General features: G+C 44.1%; 1 protein-coding gene across 5 annotated transcripts in view; it reads right to left on the bottom strand.

Moving 5' to 3' along the window:
- The window catches only part of P4HA2 (prolyl 4-hydroxylase subunit alpha 2), a 30,584-nt gene extending 17,631 nt beyond the window's left edge, over positions 1 to 12,953 (bottom strand). For 3 of the 5 annotated variants that reach the window (XR_012625013.1, XM_074838747.1, XM_074838746.1), the window contains exons 1-5: positions 12,887 to 12,953; positions 11,515 to 11,619; positions 4,368 to 4,464; positions 2,530 to 2,626; positions 392 to 543 (exon numbers count right to left, since the gene is read on the bottom strand). Coding sequence is in view for 4 of the 5 variants with exons in the window: in XM_074838747.1 (XP_074694848.1) it covers positions 392 to 543; positions 2,530 to 2,626; positions 4,368 to 4,446 (328 nt within the window). In the remaining variant the exon portion in view is untranslated. The remainder of the gene's footprint in view (positions 1 to 391; positions 544 to 2,529; positions 2,627 to 4,367; positions 4,465 to 11,514; positions 11,620 to 12,886) is intronic. The other 2 variants (XM_074838744.1, XM_074838745.1) reach the window with 2 other exon arrangements.
- Between the last annotated feature and the right edge of the window lie 2,569 nt (positions 12,954 to 15,522).

Below are 15,522 nucleotides of genomic sequence, written 5' to 3'. Positions count from 1 at the left end.
GATCACCAAGAGAAGCAGCAGACTGGGAAAGCAGAAGAGTAAGTTTTCATAGAAAGGAACATAAAGCTCAAGACCAAGCCTAAAACAATAGTTGCCAACACAGCTCATAACTTTATATCCTGTCATCCCTTTTGCCCCAAACAGCACAAGTCCAAACGTTACAGGCCTAAGACAGGGGATAGTTTCTTTGAGTCTTGACTGAGATGTGTTTCAGTGGCAAGTTTCACTCACTTGGGTAACCAGTAAACAAGAGTTCAGCTATTAGTTTAATTTTCAAACAAATCTGGCAATATTTAAACCACAGCTGAGTCTGCAAACTTTCCAGAATAGAAGGATAAGCAACTGTGTTTTAAGGCCACCTCCTGATGTCTCCTCCCCTGTAGCTCCTTACCATTTGTGGTATCCTGAAGAACCAGGTTTTCCAATTCCAGCCAGTCAGTATTTAAGCGCTTCACCAGCTTATACGCATTTACAGGATGTGCCAGATACCCTTCTGGATCAGAGGTTGATTTGCTAGTCAGTACATCCATTTTTTCAGCCCAGCTGGAACAAGAAGCATATGCCTCAGTCTGAGAACAGTTTACAAACACATGTCTTCCTTCTTAAGTCATCCTAATTGCACAGCTAGAATCAATTTATTGCTGCTTTCACCATCATAACCAGCTTTCAACTTCACAAGGATAAAGTACAACTGATTTTTTTTATTACAGTCTTTTTTTAAATGGATTTTGTTTCCCTGATTACTATTTTAAACCTTACTACAGCAGGCATGCGTCTCACTTGTAATGAGTCTTAGCCATAGATTTTCAGCATACTGCACTTCAGAAAATAATGATATATAGCACACAATCACTGTGAGGGTCATTTATCTATCTCTTAGTAAAAAAGACAAGCATAAATATAACCCAAGAGCTTTTTAGTTTTATGGTAACTAAAGCATAAGCCTGGATTTTCAGACTGGAAACCCTCAGACAGTACCGTGGCAGTGCTATCAGTCACTTAGACTGCAGCCAGTCAGCTTCACAGCAGCAGTGAGAAACTTCCTCCTCTGGTACAGTACATTTGAACTGCCAACTACGCTGTTGATGCTACAGTGACAATTTTTCTGTTGCCCTTCATATTATCCCTCAACACAAACATCTGGCCCAACTGCATGTTCCTCTCTCCAGTACTCAACAGGAAGAAAGCACTCAGCTAAGCTAATAATAACAATAATAACATGGCTTTTCCAGGGATCCTTTGCAGGGATATCAGATTAACAACATATATTAACACCAGTCTCACCTGCACTCCCTTTTTAATTTAGACTTTCACTACTTCTAATATTTATTTTGCAAAGCAGTAAATACTGTCAAGTTCTAGTCTCTATTCACATCACAATGTGCTTTTGAATTGTAAACATATCTCTGGAACTAAGAGACAAACTACTGAAAAGTGTTACCATATTCAAATGATAACATTTAGCACCTCTGCTACAAAGCATATGCCTCTAAAGCAGGGTACAAGGGCTCAAATATTGACACAGTGGTAGAATACTCTTGCTTACAAATACAGCAAAATACAAGTCAAGCAAAAATTTAACACATTAAAAAAAGCACTTGCACATGTCAGTCCATAAAAAGTACTTTTTTTAAAAAAAGACTGGTTCATACATAGATTGAACTGACACTCTAACAATACTTGGAGACTGCTTTTCCTCTGAAGGGCAGCTTTTCAAGAAATGAACGTTTATGCATGGAAGTGACAAGGCATTCCTATTATTTCACCAACCCACAGCCCCATCCCCACCCTACACCCCCCAAAGGGAGATCAAACTGCCACATCTAGCCTGGAGTTTAGAAATTCTTTGGAAAGCATAGCTCCATTTAGAGGCACTCAGCATTTCTGAACCTGGACTTCATTTAGACTATTCTAGTGCCACGCCCTATTAGACATTACTTCCAGCTAGATAAGTATTAACAGTCTTAAGGGACACAGAAAACATCAGTTGTCAGCCTTTCAAATGATCTAAGCTGTTGGGACAAGGTCCGAGATGTGCTGTAGCCAGGTTGACAAGAGGAGGAAGCAGGAGAGCTGTCCCTGAGGGCAGAGCCAACACGGGAAGGAAGCTGGGGATTGGTGTGTGCTCCACTAAACAGTGAGCTGGTGCTGTGGAACAGGTAGCACAGAGCACTGGCACCCAGAAGCATTTCACTCACAGGAACAAGGCTCCTATGACACGAGTAGTGTCTTCTCCACAGAGGCACAGTGATGATGCAAGGACAGGGAAAAATGGGAAGCACCCAGCAGACAACAGTTTCTAAACAAGCAGAGAAAGCCTGAACAATGCCTCAAGCAGGGCCCCCTCTCTGCAGGTTTATGAGAATAAATTACAACCACGTTAGTACCTGTGGTCTCACGGCGATTATCTACTGAGGAAACACTACCAGGATCTAACAGCAAAGAGCGATGACAGAAAGGTGTGCTGTAATTCAACACAACAGATCAGCCGTTCTGTCACCCTTCGTTATACAAACCTCTCCCTCCTACCTTTTAATCTGAGAGAGCTTGCTCTCTTCTGCTCGGATATATTCCTTTAAAGACTGTACCAAGTCTTTCTCCGCATAAATCAGGTCTGTCATTTGACCTAAAAAACAGAGTTTGACAAGTTTTAATCAGACCTAAAAAATTAAGTTTCCAACAAAAGACAGACCTCAGATGCTCTAGGGCTATTAAAACCTATTAAGGGCACACACTATGTCTGTAAACCAGAAAAGCTGTTATACATACAGGTCTGGCATTCAAACACTTCAAGGGGCTTTTAAAATCCCCACTTCCGTGGCTCATGTAGCTTTGCTGTGACCCCTCCGTTGCCTCTGAATTACTTTTAGTATTACAATTTTATGCAAGACAATCAAAAGAAAGGTTTGACATTAATACAGCTATTGAGTCAAAGTAACAAAAGATCCAAATAGCTGCCAAAACATCTGGTTTGCATGTGGATACAGATTAAGTCACACTAAAATTATTGGTCTAACCATTGGCATCACTTAAAGTTACAGTTTTTCAATATGGGTAACCATGGAAACACAACCTAATATTAACTACAGAGGAATTTCAGACCAGTGTTTATAGACTGACACACACACTCTCTCTCTCCTGATTAGCATTAGTGGAAATTATGCTAGCATGTCAATCCTAATTGCTACGACAAACTTCACTTTTCAAAGACCAAACACTGAAAGACCAGATGAGCTTTACAAATACAGCCACAGCTTTAGTTTCAGCATTCCAAAGTAATTATTAATGAGGCATGATTAAGTAAATGGAAGTCAGCAGGTTGTGCTATTTTCAGAGTCGGGAAAGGTTCAGGAATACGGAAGCATAAAGAAAAGGTGATCCTTCACAGTAACTTTGCACAAAAAGCTGCTTAACTTAGGAAAAAGAGAATCAAATAATACACATGTAGTTAAACACTGTTTAGCTAACTCCAGAGCACAGGAACACGTGTTGGAGGTTGGTAGTGAAACACCACTCTGCCTTGCTCTGGCTGAGCAGTTCAAGTGGTACAAAATAAACCACTGGGAGTTTTGAGTTTTATCATTTGGAAACACAGCCCCAGTGAGCTCAAGGCATGTTCTGGAGAACAGCCAGTTGGAGCTAATCAACCTCTGTTAGTTATCCTTACAGGGGTAAATTCCCCACACTATTCCACAGGAAAATATTAGACCAAGTCACAGCAGAAAACTCAGTTTGGGCTTATTTTTAGGCTCTACCACAATCATACATGGTTGTATCATGGCTATTAGAACACAAGAATTAAACTGTCATAAAAAAATATCAATCTATTTTCAGGATTTATAACAATGCAAATTCTTCAGGATTTACTCAGGTCTTACAAAACACACATAAGGTAAGGGGGATATTAATTGTTCCTTCTGATAACTAACTCCAGCTTTTTGAGAAGACAGGAGATTTCAGGTTCTGTGAAAGAAAGTATTTCACATATTTATCACTTAAATTCTCTTCATACATCATAAAGTCAGGACTAAAGTTTTTAAGCATAAAGTTTGTGTTGTGTTCAAGATTACAGCAGTTGCACAATTCTTAATAAAACACAGGCACTGTCTGACTTTACTGACTGAGCCCCCAGAGAAATTTGTATCATGCTGTTCACAATGTGCCAAGTTACCCAACAGCAAACAAATTGCACTGATACAAGACTTGCAAGGCAGAAGAGCATCAGGAACGGGGAGGAGTAGCTCTTCCTATTGCAGACAGTGATTGAAAGTGCCATATGAAGAAAGCCATATGCTTCAACTGTAAACTTTAACAGTTTGCAATCACATTAACTACATCACAACATCATGCATTGGTTCTTTCCATACCTATGGAGGTGAAGAACTCTGCTTCTGTGTGCCAGATCAAGAAAACATAGGTAAAGAACAACTGCAGCCAGGGCTTCATCTTCCAGATAGCTCAAATCTGTAACAGATTAAAAGGAAAAGGAGGAGAAAAAATGATTATTTTATTTGTGAGAAAAAAACTCAAGGCATTAATCTTCGTCTTCAGTCATTCCACCCTCATAAAAATTATTTAGATCCTTGAAACACTGAATTCTAATACGTAAAGCTTGGAAAAAGTCTTCTTCAACCACAGAAGCTGTTACGTAACAGTCTCAAATGCTATCTGGTATATTCTTTGGGATTCACATGGAAGACACTGCAGTCCATGGAAGGCCCAGATGACAGAAGTAATGGAAGCAACATATCTGTCCACAGAGACAGCGAGAACAAGCTCTTCCACAAGGGCAGCTCAATGCCTTCCACTTCAGGCATAATTACAGCTGGAAAATAGGAGAGTATACAAAGTTGCATTATATTCCAATAATAACAGAAGCCTAAATTAAATGGTCAGACTTGTCAAACACTGTTATATAAAAGCTGTCTAGAAATACAAATAGTGAGAAAACCAAATAGAGAAATACAGATTTTTGTAGTGTGGAGGTGGCAGCGATGGTTGGAAAAGTTGAAAGTGAAATTTCCAACTCTGCTTATTCAAGACGCATCATCCCGGCATTTTGGCCTCTGGGCACAGCCCGTATGACTTCTGCATTTCAAAGGCTGCAACAGCTTAGAAACCCAGCTCCTCAAGACGGAGGCTGAAGACAGACTGTTACATCTCTAAGGGCACAGCCCGCCAGGGGCACGGAGGGGAAAGCCAATCTGAGCAGGCAGATAAGCGAGGAGATGCAAGGTCTGTAGAGAAGATCCTCCTGGGAGCTGTAATTCTCCTGGCAGATCTTACAGCCAGGGCTGCCTCTTTCAGGAAATTTATGAGGAGCCTGCGCTGCTCTGGGATCAGCCCACAGCTCACCCCAGAGCTGCCTGTTCACTGAGCTGTCACGTCCAAGCACTGCTGCTCAGCAGACACAGAGCTCAGCACCCACGCACAGTGTCAAAAGGAATATGACTGTCCACCTTAACCCAAGGAGCAATTATTTTTTCCTACCCACTGTAACTGGGTAAACTGGTGGCTGGAAGTCACTGCTTGCAACCCGCTCTTACGCCAAATACATTAAATAACATGCAGCTACTTGGGGCAAAACAGAATCACTTAAATCTGATGAGAAAGGGGGATAGAGGGGAGAAGGGAAGGGAAAATACATGGAACACCCTAAAATTTCAAGCAATACAGCAAGCGGGAAGGTATTAATAAGATAATTCTGGGACAGCTCTAGCTCCTTGCTCCCTTGGGCTCCACATACCTGCCTGCACAACACAAGACAGAAGGTGGATATTGCCCTTCCCTTCTGGGTTTTTTTAAGCCCACAGCATAACAGTAACCCTCACCCTCAGCTGAGCTCACCGGTGGGTGCCACGGGCATAAACACCAAACACACCACCAGCGATACTACCATCCCTAAGAACATCAGAAATAGCTCTGTTCTCTGTTGTGTATCATCACATTGCAAGATGATTGTGTTTAAATTATCCTTCTGATTACTTTAAAAGACTACATGAGGAATCAGAAACATTAACCACAACAGTTTGCAAGCATGAGTAAGCAGGAAAATGTCTCACAGCATCATAATAAGTCTTCTCCTTTCCCTCCTCTGTTTCTCACCCCCCTGCAAACCACATATTCCCAAACTGCTTGTTTAAGTTAGTTCAGACCTAGTACATGGGTAATCTGAGAATTGAGTAAAGCTGAATGAATAGTACCATGCAGAGGTCTGCCAATACTAAAAGCCACAGTAAGCGATGTAGCAGAGAGCACAGCAAGTCAAGAGCACTTGGGAAGTACATTAATTTGGATATATTAAGCCATAACTGTCCATCTGCATAGCCTGTCGTCGTTTCACGGAGTGGTTTTCTGGATGCACTACACAAAGCCTGGCAAAACAATTACAAGGGAATTTTCCAGTTAAAACAACACAACTCTACATTCTCTGCCCTGCACCTCCCCACCATGTTCTCTCACGGCTGAGGATATCTGCCAAGAACACTACAGCTAGCAGCTTGTCTTTATTGCAGATCTTTAACAGCTTTGCCATCCTACTCAGATTCACTTGAGTCAATAAACAGAAACCTCAGTAAACAGAGAAATCAGCTCTTGCTTGAACAAGCAGGACACCTGGCTGCAGGGTGTTTGTACACATTCTTTTCACAGCTGTTACTCAGAAAACCAGCACAAATAATGAATTACAGGAGACTGAACATAATGTTATAACCACATTCTTGGACAGCACCCGCATGTGTGCATACATACACGTATGCATGCCCACCCCACCACAGCTAAACCATCTGCTAACAAAGAGGGTAAGAGGCAGAAGGGACATTAGCACCTCCCACCTCAATAACCGAGACAAATGTTTATAAAGCCAGTGCATTTTAGTCAGAGGATGGAAGAACTTAGTTGCATAGAAATGCCAGATAAGAAGTCTGTAGGACAAATACTGCCTACATTCCTGGCTTTTTCAACAGCATCTTCAAATGACAAAGACATCATGCCAGACAGGTGAATTTCAGATCTCCTTTTATTTAAGTGAGTAGCAAATTCCTCTGCAACGAACTGAGAAGGCTTGAGCAGAACCACTGGGCTCAGCTCAGCCTTGTGCTACAAGAACCCCCCATGCAGGAAGAGGCAGCAGGCAGCTCACCCTGTCCTGAGCGTGGGCTCTAAGATGGCCCAGCACAACGAGCCCATCCTGGCTCATCGGGCTACATCAAGTGCCATCAGCACAGGGGTCCAGAGGCCACGTGTACCTCAGAGATGAGCAGAGACCACTGCCTCACCCGAGACAGTTCTCGTTGGAGTGAGAAGCTGTCCCAGCAACACTGACAGAACTAAACTCCTTGGCATACAGTAACAGATATTTAATGCTTTGCTCCTTTCCTTCCCTTAAACGTGCCCAGCCAGCAGAGCTGAAGCACTGACCAAATGGATATTGTACAAACACTTCTTTTAGAGTGTAAGACCTCAGTGAATCATTGCTCCCACTGGAAAGAGTGCTGTCAGACTTCAGAGAGCACTGGCAGAAGGAAAAAAGGTTCTTCTAGACAAAATAGACCAGGATGGAATTTTTCTTCACAAGTTAGACTGAATTCTTTATTAAGAATTTTTGGAAAGTTTATTTAATCAAGAAGATAAGAACATGGACCTGAACGATAAAATAAAAGTTGCTTGCACATCAACCAGGGTTATCAGTTTCTCACCCACTCTGAATTTCATATCTAATCATGGGGGATTCAAGCCAGCTCCCACATGAACCAAAGGGATGACTTTTTTCAGGTCAGAAGAGGGAAGAAATACCTATTACTCATCCAGTCCCTTTAGGACTCCCACTTCTGATCAAACTGATAGGCTGCAGTTTGCCTTGCACACCACAGAATAAGAGCATGATCCTCACAGAGCCTTCCTTTAGACAGAAGGCAGCACATCTACCCACGTGTGCTGAAGCTAGAAGGACAAAAAAGAACCCCTCTCTTCCCTTCACCCCACAAAAGTCTCAGCAAGTACCATTCAGCTGGCACAACTGTGTATAAGGGGACTTGATTTGCACTGTAGCAGCACACAGGATAGTGCAACTCGAATCTCCAGTTACCTATCTCACAGCTGATCATTCACTCTTGTCAGATTTCCTTCCCAGATAAGGGTGTGCTCAGAAGAACAAAACCCTTCAATTGCTGACCAGCCTAACTAAAAACAGGGACTAACAAAAGCAAGTCCTTCATCCAGGCTCTGAATTTGTACAAACTTCTTATGTAGAATTAAACTAAGTGGAACCAACATGAGACCAGTCCATGTAATTTAAAGAAGTCACACCCCTTATCATCGCTTATTATGGCAAATCAGGCCAGAATGTGACTCTTGCTGTATTGTGAACACTCACTTTGATCACATGAACTCCAGAAAAACCCACAGTATTCTTCCACTGCACCACTTAGACATGGCAGCACTCCCTTTGCTATAGGGAGTGCTATATTTGCTATATAGTGCTTCTCTAGGAGAGGTATGGAACCGGGGTGTGATTTAGCTGGTCCCAGCAAGGTCATCTCTTTCCAAAGACTCGGGGGGGGGGGGGAGAAGGTTTCACAGGGTTGTTTTCAGCCCCTGTGAACACATTTCTTTCTAAGTCTATATTTCAGTCTCCAATCCACTAAATGCAGATGACATTACCTCACAGCCACTCCAAGGTAGTTCACACTCAAGGTAGTGATGCAGCTGGATAACAGGTATAACAGCTAGCTCAAAAGTGAAGAAAAAGCACTAAGTGTGCAACACTTCACTGAGCCATACAAAATTAGTCAAAAACTTGTGTACCATCACTGCTCAGCAGACCACCAACTCACTGCTTCAGAATGTTGCCAATGCTGAGCACAGATCACAGCCCAAGTCACTGCTCAGGTCATCAGACATTCTCTGCAACATGTTTTCCTTCATGACAAATTTTAAATTACTCCCAACAAATCTAGTTTTCTATTTCTTCCAGATTTTTGGTTTGGGCTTTGGGTTTTTTTTTTTATTTAGGTTTTTTTTTTGGGGGGGGGGGGGGGAGGTTCAGAACATACAGCAGTGGTTTCTTCCAAGCAATTAGGACAGACTAGCATTCCCTGGCTTGGTTTCATTCTTACAGACCTATACCCACACTTTGCTACAAGGGAATAAAGTTTGCGAGAAAGTATCATAACTAGACACTGTCAAAATCAGATTAATATGCCATCTTTCTGAACCATCACAATGCAACAACTTACAAGCTGATGGCAGAAATAAGGGTTACAGCCTGTCTCCTCTTCTGTGCTTGTCTATGCTATTAAAGACACCTGGAAAATCACTGCTGCCAGTACCTAAATTTGAAGTATCATGGTGAAATCTAACAAGCAAATCACTACTTCAAAGTCATCTCAGGCCACTCATGGGCTCTTGGTGCATATACAGCTGAGGCCCACATGCCAGGCTCTGAAGAACGGTCCATCCTCCAACAGCAATTTGAGGTTGGACTCCTGGATGAGACAGGTTTGTCTGGGGCTTTGCCAAACACCAGTGCTTTCACCCACTGTCTTATTGCTTGCAGGCACAGTAAGAAGTAGTGAACTGACTGCAGCCGGCTTCATCCCCTTTGCCCTCCACAAACAATGGAGCTTTAAAAGTAGGCAACAACTTGCTATCAGTGTTGATGGCTGTGGATAAGGCTGATTATATTTAAGTGGAAAAGAGTACAAAAAAACCCCTGCAAGATTGCTTACATGCTTATTTAGAGCCAAAAGATGGGCTGAACAGTAAGCAGATTTTCAGGATGTTGCCAAGGAAGAGCTTCTCTCAATACCTCTGTAAGAAAAGGAGCCATAAAAAGCATCCAGCTTGTAGCAGTATTTCAGGTCTTGCAGATTAGCCTGACACATTAGCCAGGAAATGCCTGGCACATGATGGCAGCCATAAAACTATTTAAAAATGATTAAATACTAAGGAAACATTCATTTATCCTAAGAAAGCAAGCCTTCACCATTGGCTGAAGCCTTTAAAACAAAAATTCAGGGCCAAAATTCATTATCCACATGAACTCAGATGCTCCAACATTCAACCACCCTTCTGACCTGAGGAACTTTGGATATAAACACCTGTCAGTGCCCCCCACAGCCCACGCTGTCATATCCTGAACCTCATGACAGGATTCACACACTGCCAGGGCAACACACAGTTAGCTACCTCACTACAAACAGCGAGCTCTCCACACCCAGGGAGACATGAAAGGCATTGCTCACAATGTAAGGTGCTTCCTCGCAAGTGAGTTCTCTCCCTCATCAAATAACTGCTTCCCAGCTCCTTCCCCCAGCACACGCTGGATTTACTGCTCAAACGGTTTATGCCAACATCACCACCTTTTTTGCCAAAGGGTTTACTGCGCATCTGAAAACAATTATAATTGCCTAGCAAATAATACAGCATGGTTGCCTTGTATTTTTCAAGGCAAGCCAAAAGAAAAGGAGGAAAACTGTTCATTTGCACACATTAACAAGGATACAGTACATTCATGCAAAACTGCGTGCATTTCTTCTACTATAGAATGGCTTGTGTTATCTTTCATTATAATAACAACCTTAGAAACTATAATCCTCTTGATTTGCTCCCATCAGGTTTTTTTAAACCCATAGCAAAGAGTATTTCTTCCGCACTCCAGCAGGCAAGAAAATTCATGCTAGTCTAAGGCACAGCAAATCTGTCTGCATCTTACTCTGCACCGTCTGCAAACTGATCCCATATGAAGGAGCCTAGAGTCAAATCCCACACTGTTAGTGAAGACAGCAAGATTGCATGCTCTTTTTCCACTAGAGCTTATTTTTTCAGCATTAAAATTTAGACTGCATTTTATTGTGCAAAGCCCATCATTTTAGTATATCACAAGACTTAACATAACCTTCCATATGCTTATGCAGCATTAAAAAACCTTCCTGTTCAAAAATAATGGGGTTTTTGTATAAAAAGGTCTACTGTCAGTGAATTGTTTCTTTCAATTAATATCAGCAATTTAATTAAAATCAGACATTATCTTGGAGGAGCGGGGGTTGACTCTATTCTAAGATCACCCTAGAACGTGCCCCCTCACCATACTCCACAGTCTCATTTCTCAGACATATAGAAAGCCATATACAAAAATCAGAACTAGTCATAGGAAAAATATCTGTGTTTACAGCTTGCTTCTTTGGAAGTTTGCCAGCGTGCACAGCATGGAAATTATAAACAGACTGGATTCCTGACTTAAACCTAGAATGAAAAACTTCTTATACTAAACGCTAAATCATGCTCCCTCTGCTGTTACTGTCTTTGAAATACATAATCATACTCTGGGCTCATACTTCCTGCACTGGGAAGAGCTACATTAAAAAAATGAATCTCAAGAAATTATTGCATAAGCAAGAAGTAAAATTCCTGTCTGTTAGTGTCATAGCAATGCCAATTTACAACTGTAGAATAATGTTCTGCCTGTAAAACCTGCGTGGCAGTTATTGGTTGCTATATATATTTACAACATACCTGCAGGGATTATTTCCTAGGTCCTTAAAGCCAGAAAACTTAAGTATTACCCTGGTAAAAACAGCTGTGGTGGCCTTCCAGCTCAGCTTCACCCTCACAGAGCACCTATAAAATTAAGGGGCAAGAGATTTTGTTACAAAAACGTCTTCTGGGAAAGCCTACCTTCAGTACTTACTCCTGAGAAGAGGGGTGATTACTGGCTAGGAATACCAAACACCACAAAGCCAGACAGCTCCACAGTCTTTACTTACACAGCCTCTTTCCTCCTTGCTTCCAGGTTATAAGGACATTCTTTGCTGCTTAAAATAAAATTACTCCTGGCTGGTCAAAAGCATGTTTTGCATTACTATGACATAGCAAGCTACTGTTTTGCAGCTGAGCTGTGGTAACACTCCAGGGAGCGCCTTTAGCTTTCACACCAGCCTGCCCTCCACTGCCTTTGCACAACCCTTCTCCACCAAGGCTTCGATCACCGCACCACACCCGTCACACACCACTGTCTGCGCTCTCCTGGCTTATCAGCTCAGCTGCACATCTGTGTGATTTAACAAGGGGACAAACGGGTCTTTTGGAAAACACATCTCAGGTTAAATCAAAATGAGACAGAACAAGTGGGTTTTGCACACCTTTATGAAGCTTGAAGGCATTATTTGCTCTATGCCGAGGCTCCAGCAGGCTGGAGGCACACATACAGCCAGATAAGGCAGCTAACACACAGTAAAGTAAGTGATAATATCAGCTGTATCTGAACCCAAAGGGAAAGGGGAATCAGCCCTTCCACGTTTTTTGTAACAATGACACTTCTGTTTACCAAGACCCAATGATATTTTCGGAATGTTATTTTCGGCTTCTCCCCCCAGCAAAGCCGCAGCCCCTGTCAGCGGCCAGCAGCAGGGAGCCAGGCCGGAGCCATTTGCTAACCCCGCCGTCAGACCCTGTAACCCGGTGCTGCTCCGGGGCAGGGACCGGCACCCACCGACACCAGGCAGCGGAAAACGGGCTCGGCGGGGGCTGGTCCAGCGCGTCACCGCGGCCCTTCAGAGCTGGATCCCCCCCTTTTCCCCTCAGCTCCTCTCCGGCTGCCCAAATGCCCACCCAGCCCCTGGAACGCCCCCAGCCTGACTCCCCGCTCCCAAGAGGGACCCCCACGAGTCCCAGGGGGGGCTGCGAGCCCTGAGGGAGAAGCTGCGAGTCCTGAGGGGGCTGCTGCGAGCCCGCCCTGGGGGAGCCACCGCCCCGCTGCCCCTCAGCGCTGAGGCGGGGGGGGGGGGGGGAGGCAGCTACACCTGCGGCCGCCACCACCCCTCTGCCAGCCCAGGGGCTCCCGCCAGCCCTGCCCGCCCCTCCCCTCCCGAGCCCCCGCCCGGCTCACCCAGCAGCCCGCAGCCCCTCTCGCCGCGCTTCTAGAACCGCCCCGGCCCTTCCAGTCGCGCCGCCGCCCGCCCGGTCACCCGGCCCGCCCCGGCCCCGCTCCTATTGAGCCGCCGCCACGTTCGGAGCCCCGCCCACAGCCCCGCCCCTCCCGCCGTAATACCGCGAGTAGCGGCGCATCCCACAATCCCCCACACCCCCCTCCACCGTTTCCCGCCCTGAGGCGCGACCGTGGGGCCAGGCCTGGAACCGGGGTGTTCCCCAACCGGGGGACAAAAGCGGATCCAAAAGCCGATTCCCCAGAGAAATTAAACACTAAAACCGGCCAGCCTGACTCCGAAAGCCTTCCCTTGCGGGCTCGCTGTGCCGTGCCTGCGGCTCTGGCACTGCCGCCGGGCCAGCGTGAGTTGGGGTGTTGCCCAACATCTCCGTGTAGGCCTTAGGCAGCTGGTAGTCACATAAGGAGAAGGAAAATGATGTTTAAAAGGGAAATGAGGTGATGATCAGTGTGCTGGAACGTACAGGCAGGGTGTGACAGGTTAAGGAGGGCAGGGCCAGTCTCCATGCCTGGGCCCCGCCAAGGAGCAGCCCGAGCCCCCGGAGCGGTCTGTGGGGTCACGGCACAGCCTCGGGCACGGACGGGCTCATCGACTGCGGACAGCATGGACAGAGCTGAAACAGAGCCAGAAAAGATCATTTCCCCAAAGTAAAATCTAATTTATTTTCTTTCCCCTGCACAAACCAGTATTCACACCAGTTCAGAGCGGCCATCATCATTACCAACCATCGTAACAATTACCTTAGCCAAAAATAACATCTTTTCGATATTAAGTAGAGTCAGAAAGCGAATCAGACCAAGACACCAAGAACAAGCTACATCTTGCTTTCCAGATTCACTCCACCATCACAAGTCCATTTGCTGAACAGAGATCTAGTGAAATGTGACTGAAAAAGCAAGGGTTTGGGAGATGACTCATTATATCAGAATCCATAAAGAAAATGGAAAATAGGGAAATAACTATCTAACATAAGGGTGCAATTTCACTGAATCTTTTAGCAACTGCTAATATCGTAAACCATAATAAAAGGGTCCAGCTGTCCTCACCAGAACATCCTAACAGAGCTCCGTATGTTGCACATACATCCACTTTGTACATGGACATTTATTTGGGTGAAGTTAATTTCCATCATACATTTAGAAAAGATTGCATTACTGTCAATGGAAAAAGCAATCTGAAAGTCTGTGATGGCTCTAAAGATACTAAGTACATTTTAGAGACTATAAAAACATCATTAGTCTTCAGAGACAATGATGTGACTCAGAGCCAGATTTCTTACTCAGTTCCGATGCTGCTTTTTTAACCTATTTTTATGGTAGACTTTTTGCCCTTATGTTATGGAGAGAGTTTTTTTTTCTTCTGTTTTAGTGAAAAGGACTAAATATATTTGTAAAGGGAACACAAGAACACATGACTCTGCCTGCTCATGCAAATAGCCAGCTGTGCAGTCCTTTTGTATATACAGACCATATGATGTAGTATTAGCACAGAGAGCCTTGGCTATTTAATGTTTCTAAATACTATATTAAGTGTTATCCTTGTAAAGTACCAGTTTTGCTCTAAGTGTATTTGCTTTGAAATTCTTTTACATGAAGCTGCTGGGCTTGCAGTGTGGCCCTGGCTGGGACCAGGAGCATGTCTTGGGTTAAAAACAGCTCTTTTGCTTCTGCCCCTGAATGAGAGTGAGACGTTTCTGGTAGAAGAGGAGACGCTGCTCACTAAGCCACAGCCCAGGGAGAGGAGGGAGCAATGGCTGGAGGTGGCTTTTTTAACACTGATTCCACCAGTCCAGGTTGATGTCCCTTCAGCACAACCCCAACTGGCACCTGGCGAGCTGTGACTGGAGATCTGGTTTAAAACCAGGAGAATCAAGCATCCTGTGAGTGTTTCAAGCCCTTATCTTCCTTAAAAGTGGAGTCAAAATCCCATTGCGGAGAGCTTGGCTGCCGAATGCACACACAAGTATTTTTGGATGCCCCCTTGTCTCTCACATTACAAGGCTTTTGCCTGAGACCTTAGCAGAGGAAATATTAAAACTATCTAAGAGTACTTACATAGTGCAGTATAGTATTTCCAATAAAACAATGCACTAACTCAGAACAGAGGAGGCAGGGATATGTCTGGATAACAGACTTTTCTGACCTCAGTGTAGCTCAGGTTTCTCCCTGAAACTGTAGCTAAAAAGTACGTGTGTAAAAAGACCTCGTACATGAATAAATTCTAAATTTAGCTGTACGCCTGCTGCTCTTCCTTTGTTTTTTATGAATGAAAAAATAATCACACCAGATCCTAGAAGAGCAAGAATGGAAGCCAAAAACCAAGGCATGCCAACATCCAATCTGTGCTGTGCAAAGATTCAGCCAAAAGTCTGACCAGTTTCTTTACATCTACCATAGCTAAAAGATCATGCTACGCTACAGAGGTGGCGTCTGCTGAAGTAGCACCTAATTATGAGTCTTCCTTCAGTGTGTGCAGAGATGGAGCTTATAAACTGAGGATTTGGTGCACTAAAGGAAATAAAAACTCCATTGTTGATGGCGGGCAGAAGCAGGCGGACTTTGGAAGCGAGGGAGAGGGC

This window comes from Strix aluco, chromosome 13, assembly GCF_031877795.1.
Source record: "Strix aluco isolate bStrAlu1 chromosome 13, bStrAlu1.hap1, whole genome shotgun sequence".
Taxonomy (NCBI): domain Eukaryota; kingdom Metazoa; phylum Chordata; class Aves; order Strigiformes; family Strigidae; genus Strix; species Strix aluco.
This window is presented reverse-complemented; position numbering and strand designations above follow the sequence as displayed.